Source organism: Mytilus edulis, chromosome 5 (assembly GCF_963676685.1).
Source record: "Mytilus edulis chromosome 5, xbMytEdul2.2, whole genome shotgun sequence".
NCBI classification, from domain to species: domain Eukaryota; kingdom Metazoa; phylum Mollusca; class Bivalvia; order Mytilida; family Mytilidae; genus Mytilus; species Mytilus edulis.
In genome coordinates this window covers 95,234,212-95,260,467 of record NC_092348.1, presented here as the reverse complement: position 1 = coordinate 95,260,467, position 26,256 = coordinate 95,234,212, and the positions used below count along the sequence as shown (strand labels likewise).

At 30.9% G+C, this 26,256-nt stretch overlaps 1 protein-coding gene and 1 long non-coding RNA gene across 2 annotated transcripts; both read right to left on the bottom strand.

Moving 5' to 3' along the window:
- Nucleotides 1-1,412: 1,412 nt before the first annotated feature.
- Nucleotides 1,413-15,770, bottom strand: LOC139525324 (uncharacterized). The gene is made up of 17 exons (XM_071320529.1): nt 15,686-15,770; nt 15,220-15,228; nt 14,772-14,804; nt 13,709-13,726; nt 12,043-12,120; nt 10,929-10,976; nt 10,521-10,544; nt 9,809-9,904; nt 9,354-9,371; nt 8,675-8,734; nt 7,704-7,988; nt 6,945-6,971; nt 6,302-6,328; nt 5,669-5,701; nt 3,128-3,169; nt 1,949-1,974; nt 1,413-1,513 (listed from the first exon to the last, which is right to left on the bottom strand). Exons 1-17 carry the CDS (start codon nt 15,768-15,770, stop codon nt 1,493-1,495), a joined length of 930 nt encoding a protein of 309 aa, XP_071176630.1. The 3' UTR covers nt 1,413-1,492.
- Nucleotides 15,771-16,200: 430 nt separating this feature from the next.
- LOC139524860 (uncharacterized) lies at nt 16,201-19,989 on the bottom strand. The gene is made up of 3 exons (XR_011664873.1): nt 19,177-19,989; nt 17,086-17,100; nt 16,201-16,271 (listed from the first exon to the last, which is right to left on the bottom strand). It is a non-coding gene; the product is annotated as an uncharacterized lncRNA (long non-coding RNA).
- Between the last annotated feature and the right edge of the window lie 6,267 nt (nt 19,990-26,256).

Sequence of the window (26,256 nt, the reverse complement as noted above, 5' to 3'; positions counted from 1 at the left end):
AAAGCAGTATGTTAAAAATTTGCCAATTAACACATTACAAAAATGTAAAAAAATGGTGTTGCATAGAAAGACTACCAAATCACATAAGTTATTCTCTTTGTTTCCATTCCACTTTTAAGACGAATCTTTGTAAATCTTTACAAATCTCCGAGGAATTTACTCCGAAGTCAGTTCAAAACATAGATACACTTTTCTAAATTTGGTATATACGTTTCCTACGCATAATGTGAGGCCTATATAAAAAAGAAGATGTGGTATGATTGCCAATAAGACAACTATCCACAAAAGACCAAAATGACACAGAAATTAACAACTATAGGTCATCGTACGGCCTTCAACAATGAGCAAAGCCCATATCGCATAGTCAGCTATAAAAGGCCCCGATAAGACAATGTAAAACAATTCAAACGAGAAAACTAACGGCCTTATTTATGTACAAAAAATGAACGAAAAACAAATATGTAACACATAAACAAACGACAACCATTGAATTACAGGCTCCTGACTTGGTACAGGCACATACGTAAATAATGTGGCGGGGTTAAACATGTTAGTCCTAGAATACTAGTATATTGAATGCACATCGAAGCAGAGTTTTTCAGAAATCCGATTTTCCATTGAACATTGTACATAACATGAACTGTACATAACATTGATTGTCCCTCTGGCGTCTTTCTTCTCTTTTGTATAACTTGGAAATCACTTGATACTATGATGGAGAGCAAACAACCATGACAACTGCGAAATCAACCAAATGATACACGATATTTAATATAAGTGCATTATTTTGTGAATGTTGATTTATTTGAGTGAAAAAAAACCAAGAATTTTTTATGCATGTATTTCTCTGCATAAATCGTCCTTGAAAATCGTTTTAAAGATTTATAGTTACTGCATGGTACCTTTTATTTCATTTTTTAAAATTTCTAAACATAAGGATTATATTAATATCCCCGACGCATACATACGGTTTATGTGCCGAATCACAACCGAGAATACTTATTCTGGATTAATCTTCACCAGAAACAGTCACCTCCTAAACATTCGAAAGTCATGGATGTATAGCTATGTATAAATTGTTTGCTGTATGACCACAAGGTATATAATAAGATTTACCAATTTCATTTATGTTAATGACTAGGGAGTTCGAACCTTATAGCATCTGAATTATTTAAATGTTCTCAACTCCGAAAATCTTAAAAAAGGACGCTACCAATCACGTAATCGCAGTCCGACTAACAACTCAGCTGACAAACAGTTCACTAGCAGCTGCATCGACAAAGTCACGTTACTTTATGTTTGCCTTTGATCATTGCATTTCGTGTCATTATAAACCTTTGGGATCACCCTTCGCCCTTTCCTTTCTATCTTGTTGCTTTCGCATATGAAATAAAACAACAACTACAACGTAATAATGTTTAACCAATTTATTAAAATAAAACAATGAACTTGACTTTGTAAAGGTCTTGAGAGGAAATTCTTCATCTGCATCTTACAACTTTTTACCACCAGCCTATGAAAATAAATAAAATATCATAAAGACAATGCACACGTAACTGTATTCAGCAAATATGTAAATTTCATTTTCAAAAATGTAATTTCATGAATTTATGCCGAAGTTAAAATTTTCATATAGTGATCATGGTGTTTTGGTCTTTAGCAATGTTTCACTGCAAATTTCGTCCCGCTTGAGCTAGAAAATTAAATCAACTGTCTGTAGAAAAGGTTTTGCCAATTTTCGTTCCCTTGGCATTTATAGGAGGGCCAAATATGATAAGAATAACGACTTGCATTTGTCATATTAGGAAAAATGCAATTTTAAGATAGGTTTTCTGTCGATGGCTTCAAAATTTGTTCCTTGTTCTTATGCTTCAACTTAGTGCTCATGTATTTTAATACCCTCCCTGAGTTCCTTAACACGATAGGATTAGCATCATAAAATACTTACATGAGAATTTTGTCCACCATCAAGAACTGAAAAATAAATATATATACATATATTATAGAACATTCTTTCGAAGTATTTGTCATCATCCCGCCACTTTGCAGTTATGAGGTGTATTTTACTGTTGGCACTACATGGATTGTACATTTCAATAAAACCAACAATGATGTTAGAGTTAAGAGTAAAGACATGCCAATACGGTTTCAGATTCATTATTTTATGACCAAAAAAAAAAAATTAATGAAGATTTCGCTTCAGAATGGGACATGAAAAGTCATTTTGTCTACTTCACTTGGTTTATTGTCAAAGGTTATTCATCTAAACGTTTAATTTTACATCTATTGGCCACCTAGAAAAGCATGGAATAGTTGGCCATATTTAACATGTATTAATCAGGATAAAAAACCATTACGTATGGACATACAACACTGCAATGCACATACCATTAATGAACGCGTATATGCTTTTATCTTATCCAAATTATTGCTTGCGAATTAGTTCTTTTTTAGTTATTAATTTTATAGACATATACCCAAAAAAAATCAATGGTTCAGCACTTTTTATTGAAAACTATTACATATCTATTTAAGAAATTGTAGTACTCTCTTGTTGTGAGTTAATATTGATGTTTTCATTTAACATTCATAGATACTTGATATTATACTTTCATCTTGAAATTTATTGTTGGGAATTAATTTTCGTCCTTCTACTACTTGCCCTATGTATAAGGAGTATATTTTTGTAGTATCAATCGACAAAAGATCAGTAATAATAAGTTGTTCTGGTTTTATTTTCAAACCGAAGGAGTATAAAATATATTATAATTGCTTTTGTTTTATCAATTTAAAGCTTTATATTTATTGCTCACTAATCTTTCATTTACCATACTGCTGTTCTTATTCCACCCTTTTGAAATATTATTATTCCAAATCTCGTAGTTACTATTGTAATCTTATTTTCCTTAAATGTTTGATATACCTGTTAATCTGAATTTTGATAACAGAATGTGGCATCTAATGATATCTTAATGTTCTCCTACCAACATAATTTACCGTAATAATTTAAGAAAATATCTATGAGCATTCACAACGGTTATAATTTCTGAAAATGTTATACTCCATTTTAATTCGTATATTAGTATACGAAGATTTCACAGAACATTCTTGTTTCATATTCATTTACCTGGGTTAAGTCCCCATAAATCTTGGTTAATTGTTCCACCAACTAAAATAAATAAAGGCGGAATTAAGGGGTTAGTTGTTAAGTTACTTAAAAGCAACGCTGTTAGTTGTTAGTTATAAAAAGCATAAGCAATAGAATGGATGGAGAAGTAAGGTAGAGATATTTGCATCCCCCTACTCCCATCATCACTTAAAATGTTGATTGTTTGTTTACCTTAAAAAAAAACTTTTGGGCGCAATTGGGATAGATAAAGGCAACAGAAGCACACCGCTGCTCGAAAGTCATAAATCGACTGAGAGAAAACAAATCCGAGTTACAAAAGAAAACTGAGGTAAATATATCAACTATAAACGTAATGTCAGAAGAACGTCAAGAATATTGAATAGTTACAGATTGTAATTAAAAAACCATGGAACAATACGAAAACTAGTACACACATAGTTTTAACAAAGAATTATTGCAAAACGTTTAATTTTAGATTCAGGATATCTAGATCAAATTTTATTGTGATTGACAACAACTAAATCATAGCTTTATTCTTTCGCACGCATGGACTGATTTTAAATCTAAAATTACAATTAAATATGCAACTTTTTGAATATTAACTGAAGGCCTGTCGCGATAAGAAAATTTGATATTTGACAGTTTTAAGTGCAAATGTTTGAGACAACATTAATACCGATGCTCAAATTCCCCAAATTCATTTTAAATGAACAAGGCAAATGAAAACAAATCGCATGATCTCCAACAGAAGCCAGCTATCATAAGTTCCAACCTTTCGAATCCTGACTCACTCAAAATGTCGTTAGGAAAAGGAAATAGCCCCTAAATTTTCAGACCAGAAGACAGTCATTAAATTGGCCTAAATACATATCAAATTCATAGTATATACACTTCACGTAAATTAAAATAGGTGGCCTGAATAAACAGTTAGGAAACAAATATTTTTGATCACCACCCCAAAAATTATAATTTAGATAATTTCTATTCATTTCTTCAATGAATATGCTGGCCTTCTTGATATATTACCTCCTGCTCAAACTCCCCATTGTGGAACTATTCCACCAGCTAAAATAAATAAATAACTCAAACTTACTTATTTGTTATTTTGTTTTTTCATTTTGTTAATTTTTCAACAGTTTGTTTTTAAAACCAATTTGTTAATTTTTTTTTAATTTGTTAAAAAAAAAAACAATTTGTTATTATTTTTCAAGTTGTTAAAAAAATCAATATGTTAATTTCATTACATACTTTGGCAAACGGTTTCTGCCTAGAGCTTTTGAATATTACTTTTGATTTTGTTTATTTCATTTTCAGACGATATAATCAAATTCAATATATTTTATTTAAACGTTCATCAATCCATTTTTGCGTTGTTATTTTGTTTTTGGTTTTTAATTCTAGAACATATTGTAAGAACTAATCAACATTCTACATGGGGTTTAAATTCGAAAAGCATTATTATCAACATTTTAGTTAATATATACTTCTATTGTTTTAAAGACATTGGTCTTATTGCTATCCGACATAGAAAATATCATTCAATTTTAAGTCAATGTACTTTTGTTTATCAGCAAAAAAGGAATCTAAATATACGTTAATTTAGGTAAAATATCCTTTTCAGATATGACTGTTTAGCATGTTTGATGAACCAAGGTTAAAAATCCCAATTAATTGAAATATATTTAGATTTGACAGAAACATTACAAATTACAAATACAATTTCTGAACACCAGGGACTAGACGATATCAGTTGTAGATTTAAAAAAAACATACACATATGCAAGGATTTGAATGTTTACTTTTTCTTTAATGTCATACCTCTTCCTTCAAACATGCAACTGGTAAATAATTCTAATACCGAAAAAGGTCATTTTATTCTTCTGAACCTAAACATATACTTTTGTTAAGAGATAAGGTTATGTTTCAATTTTTTTGGTAAATCAACAGGCTTCTTGTTTGTAGCTAATCTAATAATGTTCAGAAACTTTTGGGACTATTCAGCATTTTGTTGATATGTAAAGTTAAATAAACAATTGAACAATATAAAAATAGATTGAACAGATGTAAATTGTGTCTAAATTTACCGCAGTGAAAATTAACTGAAAGCTTGACAATCACTTTTTGCTTTATTGTTCAGTCTTGTAAGATATGTTTAGATCAAAATGACCGTTTCAGTTCGAAATTATTATACTAGCATGCGAGTGAAAAAAATAAGCAGGTGAAAAAAAGCTCATAAATAAGCTCGTGAAAAAATAAGTTCGTGTTAATACCATCGCACTCAATCAATTTGCAAATTTTCTTGTTTCTATAATACATTTTTCGTCGTTTTTATATTCATTTAGTTACAAACTGCTATTTCATGTATAAGTCGATGAAAGCCGTGGTAAATAAATACATGAACATTAAATTCAGTTTATAGAAACAAGAAATTTGCAATGGTAGAAATGGATAATTGATAGATTATATTATAGATGTGACGCAATGGTAAAAATGGATAATTGATAGATTATATGAATGTAACATCGTCACGTGACCTACCTCCTCCTCCTCCTCCTCCTAAAAAGTCAGCACCTTAAAAATAAAAAGTTCAATAAATAAAAATAAATAAAAGAGATGTTGGGTGCATGTCAATCGATTCCCTAAAAAGATGACACTAAATAGATCTGGTTATTATTTAATGTCCATTATGGTCATAAAGCCCCTTATGTTGCTACGTATTAATAAACCATTGTCTGTCAAGTTATTCGGTTTGAGAGTTCTCGATGAAGATAACTACAGAGGAGCTTTTTGGACGCACGAAATGAAAGTTTGATTTTCAAGTTTTCATTGAGATTACATATAATAGGTTATTGAAGTCGACATAAATACGATGTTTAAAAGTGCTTTATAATTTGCCAATTTCTAAACCGGCTCGATGAATAATAAAATAAATTATAAAATATATACTAGTAAACTGATATTCTTTTTAAAATTATCGGCGGCCAATGTTAACTTCTAGTTAATTCCTTGACTAAAATGTTGATTGTAAACGCTTCACTGAATATCAATTTGACCATCGTACGTGTTCAATGTGATATTGATTTTAAAATATACAAACTAATATCTTTGCAATAACTTTATGAATTATAAATGGCATGTTCATCACTTCAATATATCAAGATTTCGACTTACCTCCTTGTGCAAATGGATCAGATCCGACTGAAATAAAGTAATTTATATTATTTGAGGATTTTCGATACTTTTTTTCTAAATAACAATGCTAAAAAAGTAACAAATTCTGTATAAATTGATAGCATTTAGTTGGTGGAACTTAAAAAGCAGAAAAAAAATCAAGATCTATGTCCTATTTTTTTGAAAGATGTATACAGCAGGAATTTGACGGGAAATTGTTCTCTCTAGATTTGTCATACATTTAAAATCGGATCCATTTTCTTTTAAACACTATGAAAAAATAGCAAGAAATTTATAAGATTTCCATAAATGACTACCAAGCAAGATACTTTATTAACAAATAGCGTATACATAAGGCAGGGAAAACAAAATATCTAAACTGATTTAAACAAAATATCGTTAAAACTTAGTTTGCACAATTATAAATAGAACTTGAAAATTATTTGGTAGTGGAAACAAATTGAGACATTTTTATGGATGTATAATTACATGCTAGAAAATAATCAGTGCAATAGGTTTAAAATGTTTCACATGGGAATTCATACATGTCTATCTGTGTGACGTACATGCTAGCTACCCTGTGATGCTCTAAATATTGGTTTTAATTTGCATGCATGAATACTTTTGATGTATCTTTACTCACAATTAACTGACATATCACCCCTAGTTGCTGTTATTAAAATAAAACCAATATGAATTTACTTTATTCATTCACTGATGATTTGCTATCGAATGTGATAGGGGAGAGACGTTTATTGCTGACTCTAGTACATTAGCATTTAATTGTTATAATGATACGAACGTTCGTTTGTATTGTGGACAAATATGTCTATTTTCTTTTCAATTTATTTTCAAAGTGTGAACTTTTATAAGATTTGTATCACGTTAACATGTTTAAATAAAAAAAGATATTTCAAATTTTATTTTTATTTTTTCTCTTCAGAAAATATTCAGTTACTTCATAAATTACCAAGACAAAGTGAGTTTTTTTACTTCATAAACGTGATTGCCCATGCTTGTGTTCATAGAACTTTTTTTTTATAGTTCTAGATTTTTTGATAAACTTGAAAATATCTTTCAAACTTTTTTTCTTCTGTTCCAACTTCATTTAGGCAATTGAAAATAGAAATTAAACGGAATGAATTATTATTGTATTAGATTTCGCCTTAGTGTATATAAAACTAAATAATTGTAAGATTACAAAACACATAAAATTATCATCTATGAAAAGGGGTAAAGTCCTTAAAACTTATTTCAAAATAAGGCGATTTTCGTCTTGACTTAATTAAAAGATATTAGTGTTTCACGTGTGTTCTTCGAGGTTCTGAGAATAATTATGATCTTTGAGTACTCAAAAAAGATTCGCGCAATTCAGTTTTTGAATACGATATTTTTGACTTACGTCCAAAATTCTGACCACCTCCTAATCCTTGGTCCCATTGTCCTCCAGCTCCGCCTCCTAATCCTTGGTCCCATTGTCCTCCAGCTCCGCCTCCTAATCCTTGGTCCCATTGTCCTCCAGCTCCGCCTCCGAATCCTTGATCCCATGCTCCACCGGCTCCACCTCCTACTCCTTGGTCCCATTGTCCACCGCCACCGCCGTTTAATGGGACTGGGAGTATATTACCTCCATGACCTCCGCCGTTTCCACCACCACCTCCGCCTTGGTGACCACCAAATCCATTATCTGCGATTTTCAAGTGAACAGAAGATTAACAGAGTTATTTAACTGAAAAGTTATTTCAAAATCATATTTCATTTTAATACTGATAGTTTAAAACCATATTTTAAGTGTATGACAGTCAAAAACATTGTAGCTTAAAAACGAACGTTAAGACCATACGGACGGACTTTAAAGATCGTCAAGCGAATATCAACAATTTTTTTATTTAATTTTTTTGGTTACTTGGATATCAAAAATAAAGAAGAACAACATTTTAATCCTTTTACATGGCATGTACAAAACGAATTCTTCAGAAACTATTGCTCCAAACTGACAGATGAGTAAGCTGAATTCACTATCTACTCATATTGTTAAGAAAATAAAAGACTAACAGACAAATAACAGTACATAAGAGACAACAAAGAAAACTCAAGCCCAAGCAACACGAACTTCACCAAAAACATTGGGTGTTCTCAGGTGCTCTGGAAAGGTTGAGTTTGGTCCACATCTGGCACCCGTCGTGTTGATCATATTATTATAAACTATTGTAAATAGTCTAATTCAGTAGGTCATATTCGTGAATAGGAAATGGGATTGTAGTTACGACATAAGGAACATATCCGATATTTGGGATCCGATTATTTCGTAACGGTCAACCAACTCGTGATGGCGTCCATAAAATTATGAATAAGTAATAGCGAAAATCTTACCAATAACTTGTGTTCCCAAATCGACTGGAGCAGTGTTTACTTGCTTGGGAAAGACTGGTACTGAAATTAAATTATCACAAAGGTAGTGTATGGTTTTAAATATTTGTTTAAAGTATTTTGTTCTTGTCTTTCTGGTTTTTGTGAGTGTGATTCGCATAACAAAATTTATTGACAGGATCAGGCAAGTGGCATTGATGGACTCCTGTCCAAAACAATAAGGTAATATGTTAAAGATAATAACGTTGTCAGTTTGTTTTAGATTTATGAGTTTGACTGTCCCTTTGGTATCTTTCGTTCCTCTTTTAAAGATCTACAAGCAAGTGTTATGATTTAAAGAGATACACGGTTTTATCATCAATTTCCGATCAAACGTTTGCTAAATGATATATAGTTATAATATATATTTGTATGCAGTAAAACCTGTTTTAAGAGAAAACAGCTAGCATAAAAAAGAAATCATTTTTTGTTGTTAAAGGTACGATAATTATATTATTGTGATGTTTTGGTACGATCCTACACGATTTGTATTTTCTCATAGCTTACATTAGTCCTACAGTAGAATATGAAAAAAGATCGGGATGGAATTTGCATATCTTATAGATAATGGAAATAAAAAATAAAAATTGAGAAAAAATGGACAAAATAAAAATAATGATGTCTTTAGATAGAAGATTCTCACCTGGGTCTGGAACAGGAACTGAAACGATAACAATCAAACATTATATTTCTCATTTGAAACGTTTTCATACTAAGAGAAATAAATTATGCATTTAATGAGTAAAAAGTAAAATGTGTAGTCGAATAAAGTTATCGTAAAACATTGATATTTCAATATTATTAGCATCCCATCTTAAATTCCATATTTTTCTGACTTTAATATAATTATAGCACAAATGTAATGGCATATCAATTAACTTGTATTTCTGGTTTGGTAAGACTTGTTCTAAATTAATCATATAAAATTCGTTGAAAATGTCAATATATTTATCAAATTTTGAGATTTTATTAAATTGATAAACATAAGATAATTTTCACAGAGAATAATATTTTGGCCACGAGGATCACTTAAGAGACATGTATTGTCGAAATGCGCATCTGGTGCAGGGAAATTGGTACCGTTAATGTTATACATACCTTGAACTGGTACTCCGAAAGGTACATTAACTTTCTTTGGTACAATTTTTTCTACAACTTTGGTTTGGACAACTGGGAAGGGTTGTGGTACTTTAACTGAAAGATTGGTGAATATTCCATTGTAATATGATACACATATTTTACTTGGGACTATTAAATACACAAATGAACACAAAATGGTCTATTAGGTGTATGCGTATGTATATACATTTTACTAGGGACTATTAAATACAAAAATCAACACAAAATGGTCTATTATCTGTGTGAGTATATAAATACATTTTACTAAGAACTATTTTGAAAAAAAGAAAAGATTAACACTGACGAAATATTTGTCTTTTGTGAGATTTTGAATTTTCCTTGGAGTTCAGTATTTCTGTGATTTTACTTTTTGATTTTTCTGTTATCAGTACCGTTTCAGAAATATATAGAGTTGTATTTTTCCTGATGGTGAAGCATAGTCAATCTGAAGTACATGTTGTTTTTTTCGCAAGGGATGAAATTTAGCCAAAAATGTTAGATATGCAAAATTGCAAAAATGACGTGGATATTTATTTTATTTCTCTCAAAGTATCAAATACTGTTTTACTTATGAAGCTAAGATGTTAAATGATGTAGCAATTGCATAAATTATATTTCTTCACGTTATATTATAAACTTGTCATAATTGATTTTTCATATTAATTAAAATAAATTAGTTTTATTAACTTACCGAAATGTGGTCTTGGTACTTCAACTGAAATAAAATGATACAAATAAAAATAAATGTCATGTATGTAGTTGGTACATGTTATTAACGATAAAATGCATCTTGCACATTCAGATTAATGATTAGTATCCCCCTTATGGCTAACGCATACTATTTCCATTTTAAAAATCATGAATTCAGAATTCGGAATGATGCTTTTATATTCTTGTTTTATCCCTTGCTATTGCTCGGGATAAATTATTTGCATAAACATACCCAAACATGGTTATTTTAGTAAATGAAAATAACTTTACGGCTACCTTGAACTATTTCTTTACTATTTTCAAACTCAATTTAGCTATCCTATCTGAAGCTGTTATAAAAACTCTTTACAAAACAAAATCTATACGTTATATTACTATTTTAGTTTACCTTCCTTTGTTACATATCGGATGACTTCTTTTGGTACATATACTGGGACTGAAAGAGAAAAGTATCACAATTAAAAAATATATCAAGGTCGTTTATCGATATCAAAGTAAAGAATATAAGATTGATTAACTGATATCAAAGTAAAGTATATAAAGTTGGTTTACCAATATCACAGTTAAATATAAAGGTATGTTTGTAACCCGGATTTGGTTTTTTTTTCTCAATCGATTCACGACTTTTAAACACGGTATACTACTGTTGCCTTTATTAATCGATATCTAAGTGAAATGTAAATGTCGTTAAGCGATATGAAGGTTAACGGTATTATATTTAGGCTCTGATATTGATTGTAAAATAACATGTCCAAATAATGTTTAGAAAATGTACACACCATTACAAAGCGAAGGTATAGTTATTCGTGTTCTGCCTGATAACCTTACTTGTGTAGAGTATATTTGATATGCGACTTTACAATCGGTTTTAACCTGTTGTGAGCAGCTACATGGTTACCATTATTGATGTAATCCTGCTTATCATTCTGAACAGATGAGTTCAACCATATTTTGATTGAATTCGTGTCGATTTAACTTTTGTATTCTGTGTAGTATTTTTGTGTACAAAACTGATGTATGTTTTTCCGGGGTGTTTTATGTCAGTCAGCAAAATCTGTTCTTCTTCAACTTTTATTTTTTGTTGCTCTCATGATATCGTCACATTTTTTCAAATTCCATTGAACTGTAATCGGAAATCGGAAAGAAAAGAACTAAGAATACAATGATTTTACTTTTTACAATAAAAGTGTCTTACTTCATTTTCTGTACTTTTTCTATCTTGTGTAAATCATGAAATTAATAATAAACTCATCATAGATACCAGGACTAAATTTAGTATATACGCCAGACGGGCGTTTTGTCTACAAAAGACTCATCGGTGACGCTCGAATCCCAAAAAGTTAAAAATGCCAAATAAAGTACGAAGTTGAAGAGCATTGAAGACCAAAATTTCTTAAAGTTTTGCCAAATACAAGATAAAAGATTGTTTTCTTGCATCACACACTATTTTGAGAAGTCTATTGTAAATAGACATTTCTTATTTATGAAGGCTTAATACTTACATGGTTTTGGTACTGGCACTTTTTCTTTCACAATAATAGTTTTAAACATAGGAACCTTTTTTACAATTGGTACTGGCCCTGTAAAAAACATTTATATTATCATCGGTTGTAAGAATTTCAAGGAGATGAATTGAAAATGTTCAAAATACTTCATGATGGAAAAATAATGCAATTTAGGCATAACAATGAAAGTCGAGACTAGAATGTTTTTCCTGGGTCCAAGGTTCATAAGACTGCAAAAGGTCGGTTCGGTCAAACGGACCGAAACGAGAACTCGATCTGTAATAACATTTAATGATGTTAAAGTTATAAATTCCTAGATAGAAATATATTTCTAAATTTGACATTGGGAGAGGAATTGGTATTTTTATAGCCATTGACTTGTTATTTTAAATTTTTCTATGCAATCCGGAGTAGTAAGATGGTTACGATAAAACACGATTTTCATCATATGGGAACATATAATTTAAACACAGCCCAAGGGATACGATATGTTAATTTCACAATAAATCTTGGTATATCCATTCAAAGTACAAATAATTATGGATATTTTATTTTGTTTTTATTGGTTATAGCTCAGCAATTATACTGTAAATAGATTTGAATATGTCTAATTGGTATATGAAATAATGATATACACCGTTTTTCATGCCTTACTTGTCTAATAATTTGACACATTGTTCCTGCTTACGTATATATTATAAAATAATGATTTATTCAAAAGCCATGCCCTGTATTGTTTTTTTTAAATAGTATAATCCAGTTTTAACTAATTTTTGTCGTAAATTTGAAACGTATTTATCTCAGGACATGGTTTGTGGAGTTGGTCAACAGCTTTATTACATACGAACTGTTACTAAAGAGTCGTATATGAATATGCAAATGGTATTGAATATTGCTGAATAAATATTTTGAATAAGAAAAAAATATACGTGAAAACAGAAATTTCCGTGAATATTAAAACTAAAACTTGCTAAAATTGAGCCTTAGATCTGATGAAGTTTTCCACAACAAATTGTCATTGTTAAGATTGAGCCTTAGATCTTATTATTGTTTTCGCATGAAATTATCAATACAAACGTTGCAAATAATAAAATATCTATGGTTATGTTATGTCGTAATATAATCGTCCTGAATATTTTGAAAGATTTGCGACTTACGCAGACGGCATATGACAGATTTTAAATACATGTTTTAACGTTGTTTTCTGTCAGTTTCATTAGAATGGAGATAACAATATTGTATATTAAGCTCCGACGGCATCAATTTGGGATTTGATGGTCGCAAATACCCGTTTACTGTCTCCGCTAACGCGTCGCCAGTAAACTTAATTTGCGACCATCAAATCCCCAATTGATGCCGTCGGAGCTTAAAATACAATACAGGTATCTCCTAATAACTTGTAATATGATTTACATATCTGTAATCCTTCATTGTGTATACCTGACAAAAATATTGAACGTAAGTTATTCTTATAATTTGATTGACCTTATTTCGGTAATCCTTCATTGTGTGAACCTGACAAAAATATAGAAAACGACTGCTTTGTCAGTATTCTACAACAATTGTTTTTTTAATCAAAAAGGTCCTGACATGTTTAAGAAATCGTTTGTTTAAGTTTGAATACACGTGAAGCTTAAGTTATATTAATCTAAAAGATACTTACATTTCTTGTAAACAGGGACTGAAAATAACAAAGATGAAAATTAAAATTAAAATGACAATGTTATTTTAAATGAAGTACTAGCTGAATTGTAACCTCATTACAACTATACTTAGTATCTAAACGACGTGGGGCAAAATCTTGTATGATAGTTGTGTTCGGAAATATTTTATTGGTTTTCTGATGTTTGTTTTTTTTTTTTTTTAGCTTTTTCGGCTTATTTGAGTTCGTATTACAAAGTAAAATAGTTTTTAAATATTTTTCTTTGCAGTCTTTTGTCGTCTACTGCCTCAAACCTGCCTTTGTGTCTTGGTGAGTGTGTGTGTGTGTGTCTGAATATATCATTTAACTCTTACGATATGTTTTAAGCAATTGGTTCTGCATCGTCTCTTGTTTGTTTATATATCTGTTTGTTTTATAATGATTAAGATAATAACATTATGTTGACTGATGTACCCCTATTTTTAACATTTTTACCCATTATGTCTGGTATTTTGTTCACACATCGTTGCCAATATAATGGAATTTTAAACGATTGTCATACAAGTGAGAGGTTTAGCTAGCTATAAAACCAGGTTCAATCCACCATTTTCTACATAAGAAAATGCCTGTACCAAGTCAGGAGTATGACAGTTGTTATCCATTCGTTTGATGTGTTTGAACTTTTGATTTTGCCATTTGATTGGGGACTTTCCTTTTTTGAATTTCCTCGGAGTTCAGTATTTTTGTGATTTTACTTTCTACCATGTTCTACTTCAGAAAATGACTGTACCATGTGCATTCGGTTAATGTGTTTGAGCTTTTGATTTAGCCATTTGATTTTGGACTTTCCGTTTTGAATTTTACTCTGAGTTCAGTATTTTTGTGATTTTACTTTTGATAAATAATTTAAAGTTTGCTTGATTAACACTATAACGTTAAATTCATCAATTTTTGTAAATGAAAGTTAAAAGACTATTTTTTAAGGTTTGGTTAACGAGACCCATAGTCACAATATAAAACATATACATAAAAAGTGTGTATCAAGACACTTATATTATAACTATTACAATAACACTATACTTACAAGGTTTTGGGATAAATTTTGGAATGAAGTGTGCTGTAAAGAAATAAGAAGAAAATGATGAGAATAGAACCTTTTCCCAGTGATACCTACAGCTCTGCATATTCCGAAGGTATAGAATATCATCTGTTCTACTTTAAAAACTTTACATCAGAATTTGAAGTCAGTATTCGTTGAAAAAATCTAATTTGCAGAAAAAAAATGAAGAGGAAAATTGTCAGTAAAATAAAGAAATGAAAAACAATATTCACATATATCGTTAGTTATCCTTAATTTCAAATGTATAGAAACACATAATAAAAGAAATGCATGATCAAAAGCAGTTTTAAGCTTAATAATTACACGCATTATGTTTTATATTCTCTTAGACAGTCAACAACATATCAAATTCAGGTTCATTGTTGAATGTTGAACTAAAAGTCATGCGCAGATTGAAAATAAAAATACTTACGAACTGGAACTACAATAGAAAAATAATTCATTAAATATAAATTCATAAATTCACTTTACTGATTTTATCTCAAGCCATACAAATTAAAGATCGTCTTTTATACATCTTAAATTTTTCTCATAAATGTAACAGCTGATGGTAAATTACTGTGTTTGCACTTGTATATGAGCAACACGACGGATGTCACATGTGTAGTAGGATCTGCTTACCCTTGCGGAGCACCTGGTATCATCCCCGGCTTTTGGCGAGGTTCGTGCTGTCCAATCGTTAGTTTTTTTCTGATATTTTTTTTGTGTTCTGTTGTTTATCTTTTGTGTGTTTTTTGCCATTGCATTGTCAGTTTGTTTCCGACTTATATGTTTGGATTTCCCTTTGGTATCTTCCGTTTCTCTTTTATACCTGAAGTATTTTATTCTCTATTCCTAAATACAGAGTTAAATTTCAGTAAAGTAATTGTTTCGTTTACACCTTTCTAGCCAGGCGTTCGTAAATGTTTTATGTAGTTCTCTATTGCTAAACACACACACACGCAAAGCGAATATTTTATCCATTTCTAATTTCTATTCGATTATCAAAGTAGACTATGCATACTTCTGTTTTATCGTTACCTTTTTTTTATATTTGAGTGTAAATTAATACTACCACATATTTTTTGTTTGGTATTAATAAAAATAAAGTTTTTGTTAGAGCGACCCAAATTCTTATTGTTGGTCATATATAATATAGTGAGTAAAAGATTGTTTTATCTGTGAGTATTCCTCATAACAGCAGAAATACTAGTACAGTGAAACATGTTTAAACCGAACCTCTTCGGGACTTAAGATTTTGTTCGGTTTTGGCCGATTTTCGGTTTTATCAGGTTCATAACTCATATAATTTGATATGACGGTGATTTAGAAAAAATGTTTGGTTTATACAGGTTTTCGGTTTAAGCAGGATTCTGTTTAGCCAGATCTCACTGTACATCATTTATACTTTCTCACCTTTCTTAAAAAATGTTGTGTGTCCAAACTTTGGGCCATGATATCCACCATGACCAAACCATGGACCTCCTGAAAATAGAAATAAAGAAAAGGTAAAATCAGTCTTATATGTATATTACTTTATGATAACGATCGTATTTTATTGCCTAGCTGAGTAAAGGACTGTTAAAGCTGGGCAAAGTACATTGTTTGTCTTTCTGTGAACTTGAACAAGTAATGGAAAAATTATACAGAGATAAAACCGAAGAGGTCACTGATACTACATCAATGTCATCATAAACTCTGTCATTGTCCATCATCACATGATATGAATATAAAACCTTGCATATATTATGTTCAAACACTGACCGCAACATCTACAATGCTTAATTATCTTAAGGTTATTTCATCTAGTACACCTAAACGAGCTCAATTTTGCTGGACCATCTTATTTTTTTCCAGAAAAGAAATACCAAATAACCTAACTTCCTACTGAAAGAAGACAAGCAAACTAATAGATTTACGAGTCTTTAAAATATATAAATATTTAGAATTTGTAGTAAAAATACATATAACACAATCATTTTATGAAAAAGAGTGTAAAATGTTTGATGATTGATTCTCGTCTTCTCTATTTTCTTTTTTAATTTTCGATTCAGAGCGTACTTAATGAACATTATTATACAGGTGTTACCTGTGAAATGTGACGAAGTTCGTATTACTTTCAAGATTCTTTTGGTAATCAGATATGCAAATTACCAGGAGATCGTATACTTTTACATTTGACACATTTGATCCGTCAACAAGGTCATTATGCGCATGTAAAAAAGAAATAGAATCACTATTTGTTTAAAAAGAAAATGAATAAAAACACTGATACAATGGACTTTTGATATATACTCACTTGCTTCTGTAGCAACTGAAAAAGAAGAAAAGAAGACATTATAGTTAATTTTAAGATACAAACTACTGAATTAAGGCGAACGTATAGTTGCGAAAGTATAGTTTACCGATGAATAAGGCGAAAGCTTAGTTTACCGATGAATAAGGCGAAAGTATAGTTTACTGATGATTTAATGCGATAGTATAGTTTACCGATGAATTAAGACGATCGTGGAGTTTACCAATGATTTAAGGCGATAGTACAGTTTACCGACGAATTAAGGCGATAATACAGTTAACCGATGAATTAAGGCGATAGTACAGTTTACCAATGATTTCGGGCGATAGTATAGTTACCAATGAATTAAAGCGATAGTACAGTTTACCAATGATTTAAGGCGATAGTATAGTTTACCAATGATTTAAGGCGATAGTATAGTTTACCGATGAATTAAGACGATCGTGGAGTTTACCGACGAATTAAGGCGATAGTACAGTTTACCGACGAATTAAGGCGATAGTACAGTTTACCGACGAATTAAGGCGATAGTATAGTTTACCGACGAATTAAGGCGATAGTACAGTTTACCGATGTTCAGATCTCCTAAATCGATTAGAGGACACTTCAAGGTTACAGACAGAAACTGATGGAATTGCATGAACTGTTAAAGCTTCAAGACGGGTTCGTCGATAGGCTAAGGATGCATCATCCCCCATCCGACTTAAAACTCTGATACCTATGAATCCACACGATATGTGTTCTTTCTATCAAAATGAAACGAGGAAATTTTGAAATTTGATTGAAAAAGTATAAAAAATATTTTTTTTAAAATCACAATTACTTTCAAATCATTAAGAGTAAGATCATAAGTCTCGCATCGTTTCTTAGTATCTTTGTCATAATGGACGCGTTAAATTTGATTTTTTATTACTATGTTAATAGGGCAAATGAAACGTGTATGTGAAACTATTACATAAGCGACATGCTTTGTATAGTTCCTGAAGTAATCAATAGACCCGTGAGCTTAGAACCTTCCAACTGCCATAACTAGTAAACAATATGCGCAAGAATGCTTGTGAGACAAAATTGATTTTATTAATTGTTCCTATTTCAAGATTAGCTTGTTATTTGTCTTTATCGTTGTTTGAGCTCTTATGTTAGTTTTTTTTCCGACGTCTAAAATAGTCTCCCTTATAACATCATGATAGTGAAATTATGAGTTGAAATGTAAAGCTGGAACAAATTAAGTTAGTACTGTAGTAGCTATGTTACTGAGTACTTTCTTCAAAATTGCAAAAAAAAAATAAAACTTATTGCAGCTACGCAACAAATCTTGTAGTAAATTACATAGAAAATTTTCTATTTTATTCCATGGAATAATAGTAATTTGATAATAATTGTTAAATTAAAACAATCCATATCTTGTGTCTCGTTGTAATTTGTTCAATTTCGAAGTAAAATAAACTTTCAAAATATACATAAGCATAGTATATTGTTTGCCGCTTCCTTTGAATACCGTAGTAATATAAAGGGTCCCCTTATTTTCTTCCTCAATATTGCAAAAACTAGATGTCAGCGAGTATAACTAATTGTAGTGTTAATTTATTAACCCAATTATTAAATTAAATAAAACTGTATTATATATCTATTTGAAATCTTGAAGTTATCAATACGGCGAGTATGTTGACGCATAAGGTAACACAAGCGTTAATGTAAGTAACAAAATCATTTCCCGAAACTTTTATCTCCGGCGCTGTTAAGAGATCGTATTTGGCGTGTTTAAATAAGATTACTAGTATGCGGGTTAGAATCTTTCTTCTCTCGAGATAAAATTGTAATAGTATGATGCTAATGAGGTCAAAATAGAAAATAATCATGATTTTTTTTTTTAAATCTTTATCATAGAATAAATAGCGTATTGATGGAAGTAATTATTAAAAAAATGTTAAAAGGAATTTATGTATTCCATTTTAAAATAGGTATAACAATAGAACATCATAATAAAATAAATTCGGAAAAAACCACAACATAATGTTTTACATTATCACAATTAAAATTATTAAATATAATTCCATATTTTTTTAAATAAAAAAAGTAAAAAATAGCACTCACCAATGGCAAAAACTGCCAAAAGTAAAACTTTAGAAATCATGATTAGTCCCAGTCCAATGACGAAATGTACAATTTTTGTAAACCCAAATTTACTTTATATGGGAACGGTCCATTAATTACAGCAATATTTTATGACCGGTCGTAGGAAAATCATAACCCTTGACAGCTTTCCTTTTATGTATTTATTATGAATGATCTGTCTTAAATCGTCATGTACTAAACCGAACAAAGTTATTAAATTATTTAGTTGTCATAAATCTGACAAAAAAGACAATACATGTATTTCTAATGTTGCGGGCACCTGATATCGTTAACCTGTTATGGTATTTGGCACCGGAAATGGTAACGGTTTTTAATTCTCACGTGTCCAGATTCAAATCTTATTACGAATAATTGACATTCATCTATATCTTGGAACAGTATATCTAATACATATATATGTTCCTAACTATATATAAGTATGTAAAGAAAGGACTTTTCTTCAACAATATCTGACTGACAACTGATCTTTAAGTGTCAGTTTCAAACTTGATTTTAACATAATGTTATTCACTTGATAAAATGTTATGTAGCCATGAACTTATTAAAATGATAACAATAATTTATTTAGAGTCGGAAAAGTTTACAAACAGAAACAACATAATATCTAATAGGCTTTTAACCGACATACAAGACATGTGTAACAATACAACACATAAAGCACATGCAATAAATTACACAGCACAAACATGAAGCACTAAAAAGCATGGTGGTAATAAGCAGAATATATGCATGATAAGCTATGTGTTACATTGTCGTTTGGTTTTTTGTTTCACTTCAGCGTTTCTGTTGTTTCGTTGTTTTCCTCTTATTGTTGACATGTTTCCCTCAGTTTTAGTTTGTAACCCGGATAAGTTTCCCCTTATCGATTTATGACTTTCGAACAGCGGTATACTACTATTGCCTTTATTTAAAGCTAAATTCGCATAATCCTACTATAGCTTTCAATCAGTTAGGTTTGAGCATTCCGGGTGAAAGCGAAGTCCCAAAAAATGTGGAGAGTTGTCTCATTGGCAATCATACCACATCTTCTTCTTTTATATTTGGTATTCCCCTTAATTACAACTGCTGCTGATGATCGGAGTTTTCAACGTCATTCACTGGCTATACAGCTCTCGCAAGATCGGCGCTTTACGACTACCGTAATCTGAATTGGATTTTCACAATTTTAAAGTATATGACCGATGGTTCAAGGTCATCGAAAGAATTCTTAGCTTGATGACCGACATTGGCAGTTAAGTTTATAACAACATGTTTTCTTTCTGTAGAAGAACACTTTTACAGAATATCCAATTAATTTACTGTAAATGCGTAGTCTTTGAGAAAGGCTAATTTCAAATGAATGGTTATTAAGAAAACAATAATTCCATATTTGTTGCTGATGAAACCAACGAAAAGATACCAGGCTTACTAGTATAATGTAATACGTCAAACGTGCGATTCGTCTACACGAGACTCATTAGTGACGCTCAGATCAAAATAGTCAGAAAGCCAAACAAATACAAAGTTTAAAAGCATTGATGACCCAAAATTTCAAAAAGTTGTGCCAAATACGGCTAATGTAATCTATGCCTGGAATAAGAAAATCCTTAGTATTTCGAGTAATTCATACAATTCCATACAGTAAATTTATAAAAATGACACATTTAAATATCATAAGATTCATTTGGTAACTTGTTAAATGAAGACATACATCAATTGCCACTTTGCAAAGAAATATGACAGTTGTTTCGGTATTTGAAGAAAATCATACATGCAGACAATATCAATGAGTAAAAGTGTAATTTTACAGTAATATGTATAACGTTCCAATACTTTATTCGAACTAAGTTGCAAGTAAACAATTTTTTTTAAATCCACTGAATCAGGCATTGAGAATTTTGATGTATACAGTCACAAGTTACGTCTAGTTTAAAACGTAGGTTGAAAATCACTTTCTGGTTTCCATCAAATTTCCGCACTCCCCTTGCTCACTCTCTAGTTCCCTTTTAAGCTACCTTGGTTTATGGGCATACGATACAGCTTTGATCCCATATTGAAATTTTGCTGACAAAATGACTATTTTTTCCCGATTAAATCAAATATGTAATAAAAAAAAAAAAACCTTCAGGTGCTATTTTTTTTTAGTAAAATGAGGTCCAAATTTCATATATTTGCTTAAAATTCGGATTTTTGGACGTATTTTCCTTTCGACAGAAATACATAACTTTTTGGTTTTCAAAGATAAACACAAGCTGGTTTTTTTATTTTATAATATTTTATAATATTTGTAAATTCTATTTTATATTAATGTCCTTTAAATTTGGGCATTATATTTTTTCAAAGAACTCATACTTTTTTTTTTTTGCTGTATATTTATCAATGGCATGCATAATCTTACGGTAATCAAACCAAATGACATGAACTCGTTTTCAAGTTAAATAATGCCTTGTTCACACGAACATTTAATTCGAATTGAATTCGAATAGAATGCGAATCGAATTCGCTAACCGCGTTCAAACACTTTTCATTTTTTATTCGAATTCATTCGAATATGCTAATTCGAATTATCAAATTTGCATTAGAAATACGCTTTTGTAAATACGAATTAAAAGTAAACGTCGTTTGGTCAGTAAAGCGAATTTGACGCGAATTTGCAATCGAATGCGAACTAAACTAATTCGAATTACAGGGACGGATCCAGCCATTTTAAAAAGGGGGGTTCCAACTATATGTCCCCTTTCAAATGCATTGAGCGGCCAAAAAAAGGGGGGTTCCCCCCCCCTCTACCCCCCCCCCCCGTGGATCCGCCATTGTAGTTAATGCGAATCGAATTCGAATTACGTGTGAACTCAGCACAAGTTTGAATCAGACTATAGATCAGTATAAGGGCATACGATACAGTTACAGGGGAGGTAATGACGTCACCTTTTTCATATTCATATATTTATTACAGAGCATGCCAGTATTTATATTTATGTATTGTTCAATAAGTGTATTATTTTTGTAAAAGGAGACAGATTTGTAAAAGCAAATTGCTTGTTTCTGAATCCTTAAGATTATTTCATTGTATAATATGTTTAATGTTGATTTATCTGAATAAATATTGTTTAAACTAACATAGATTGTTATTTTCGCGACGTCAAACTATGCTGACTTGTCGGGAAGAGATGCAGTTTTCGACTGATTTTTATTATTGTGACATATCGGGAAAAGATGCATTTTTCGACTGATTTTTATCATTCAAACTGATTTAACTTTTTAACGAGTTCATGGACCCCTCTTTTTTAAAATGACACTCGGTTTGATATAGTTTCTATATACTTTTGTATGTGGAATAGGAGATTGCCCACTTCCGGTTTGTTGGAAGTCATTTTTAGTCTTCAGTAATAAGTTTATGTATCTATATAGCAAAATATATGGATTCTGAGTACTTTTAAATGAAAAAGTTGCAAAAAAGGCTACTTCCGGTTTTCTCAAGGTCACTTCCGGTAGTCATTTTTCAAGGTCATTTGTCACCTAATCTTTTGTACACGGTCAAATGCCTTCATAATGAACTTAGTTGAAGTTATAATCAAATAACCTCATATCAAGACATTTCAGGGGCACCAACTCCTATAAGATGCCATTAAATTGTATCAGACTAAATATAACATATCTTCATTACAATAAAGCAGACATTTTGCACTTGTTCTTTTATATGTATCTTTCAAAGTGTCTGAGAAAATGCAAAAACAAGCAAAAGTCACAATTGAGAACTTGACCTTGACCTTTGACCTTGACCTCATTTTCTAAGTTAGGACATAGGGGCCTCAAATAAAAATATCCCAGGCTTATACGGTTAACGGTTGATGAGTTGAAAACACATATCGACAAATTTATTGTGTAGGGGTAGATAACTCCTATAAAATATCATCGAATCGCTTCGATCCAAATTAACCAAAAATTCCTGAGGATGTAACGAACAATTTGTAAAAGGAATTTTGTCACTGTCTTTTTTTCTTACGAAGGAGATGAACACACATGATAAACAGTGAATAGGGAGATTATCTTACAAAGAAAATGGTTTGCCTTAGAAGGGTGAAATTTAAAAGCGCATTAACTATACGATACCATATGAGAAATATCTAAGCGACATATTGCGAAACAAACATTTATCGCAAGAACAAAATTTGGCGGAAGAAAAAAAAAATAATCACACCGCCAGAAATAAACTGTTGGATATGCCCTTAAAGCTTCGCATCGACGGTTACTCTGGCCGTTTATTTGACGTTGCGCTTTCATCCATCACCACCCTCCGTATCTAAATAAATCACGTCGCTGTGACATGGTAATAAATATGTTTGTTTAAAAGATGTCATTTATAATTATATACGGCGCTTGCGAGCGTTAGTATCAAGTTAGACCATGAATTACATTGAAAGTTGCGGAAGGTTAACCTATACTCTAACGTATTCGACACTATTTATTGTCCTGTAGTCAGGTCAAATGGTGGTCAAGTTTAATTATGTGTCAAATTGTCATATCCACTCGATGTATGTTCAATTATATGGTTGGACAGACTCTGGTTCAGTTTATTAGAGATGCACTTCTTAACCACTGCCAATATTCCAAGGGTTATACAAGTTAGCTAAGAATTAGCATAACCTAGTTAACATTTTATTTTTATCTCATATTAAAATAGCTTCTGTTTTATCTCAGGGATATAATAGATATGAATTAATACAATCCATTACAAATATAATTGCTATAATTACATGTGAACAGAATATATAAAACTATTTAGATAAATCACAAATCAAAACGATTTTATTCATTATTGCGTAGAAAAAAATCGAGTTTGTTAGAAAATACGCCGACCAAAATCTACAAATATCTTACTATTCCAGTAATTTGATTATAGAAAGCTGCGGCCACTGTTTGCTGAAATCCATGTTTTTATTCTGTGAAAAAAAAACCCAGTTTTTTTCTTCACGAAAATAAATAATCGTTAAAAATCCATTTTTTTAAGTGAATGAACGCTCAGAAACACGGAGAGGTACTTTTTTGTTGAGGATTCTAAAAGAAGACAAAGCAGACAGCAACACACAAAAAGACGTTTCTTAGAGAACAAAAAAACCTTTTAATTGATCTAGCAACCCAGCATCCGGGAGCTTATTCACGAATCATCCGTTAGCTAACGGACTCGATTATGTCTCTGTTTATGATGATGGTCGCTCCTCTGTTTCAAAATACCAAAAAATAAAAGACTATTATCAATTGATAGTACAAATGTATTATATTTTGATATGCAAAAGAAGGCCGTACTTTAACCTATAATGGTTTACTTTTTAAATTGTTACTTGTATGGAGAGTTGTCTCATTGGCACTCACACCACATCTTCCTATATCTATCTACTAGAAAACAGAAACATTATAGGTCTGTGTCCTTTTTTTCTGAGACATAGTCAATTGAGGCGAAAATTGCTTCTCTTTTGACTTTTCATACATTTAACATTGGCACCTTTTTCCTTTCAAAAACTGGAAGAAAAACCCCAAGAACTTAAGGTTTTCAAAAATGGCCTTTAAAAACTATATGCAATATAATTATGAAAAGAAACGTATAGGTTAACCAGACAAGTTTTTATTGACACTACATGTAGATACAAAGCTTTCTATCAACACAGATGTTGCCTTTTCAGTCTCGGGACTCTATTGATATGTTTTAGTACTGATACAAAATTTTTAAGAAATAATTCTTGAATGCCATGCTCTCTGCTAATTTTAACATGGGTAGGCATTGTATTTGTTAATATCTTAATACCAAGCGTTAGCGAGGTGTTTTAAACGTTGACAAATATAATGCCTACCTATGTTAAAATTAGCATAAAGCATGGCATTCAAGATTTTTATTCGATTTTAAAATTTTAAAATTCTGTACTTCGAAGCGGACCTAATACACGCTCGGAAGGCACCTATTTTGAATTAATGAATCTAAAACGTCATCAGTTTAACGATAAAAAATTAACAGATACATATGAACTTACCAGTACAATGATTTATTTATTTAATTTACTAACGTTAAACACCAACACAAATGTACATTTTGATCGCTATCGTTGATCAAAATGCAACTGACGTTGCACTTTCCATTGTAACGCCAATCACGTGCTGCCCATATTTTATTGAAATTAGAATATGGTTTTGTTTACAAAGCCAAAGAAGGACGTCATATTAGAATTTTATATAAAAAATGTATGCCGATAATTACCTATAGAGGCTAAACTGCCAAAATTTTATGTTCTTTTGTTAGAAATTTAAATATCAATAACTTGAGGGAATTTTAACTCGTGTAGCAATGCTGACTCCAAATATTCTTCCTTTATTTAATGAATAGATGGACCCAGATCTTTTAAAAGCCTACGTCACGATATAGTCTTTGTTATGCTAAAATGAGGGAGGAACTTCCCTCGTTCTGAAAGGGGTGCAAAGATGTGTTGTCCTTTGTAGTCTGAGATTGACATTTTCTTTTGAAAGACTTAATTTCTAAACTGTGTCTATTTCGAAAAGAATTGTATAATTAGACACAAGAAGCTATATACTGTTTTGTATTTTGATTCCGTGGCAATAAGTCCTTGTAAAGTTTAATGCCTTATTATACAAACCATGAAGGTAAGAGATAGAGATGCACTAAATGTTCCCCTGGATAAAACAATGTTGAGCACAATCAATAATTATTTCATTAAGATGAAATGCTTGATATGACTCCCTGATTTATCAAAAACAAGCATCTTATTATTGTTTTATTGGGACTTTTTCTCAAACACTAGCTGTTGCATCACATACTTAATCGAGTAAGGGAACGACAATTTAATATTCTGATCAAGCAGATGAAAAGAAAAAATATTCTAAATGCAGATACCCTCATACCTTATACTGTTAAATTTGGAGAGAAAAATATATTTAATTGATAGCGTCGGAAAACGAAATCTATTTTTGGCTGACTCAAAAAAAAAATCAATAACCCACCCTTGAAGTTAAATGGATGCTCCCAAATATGGAAAGCGCCAGTTGTCATATATT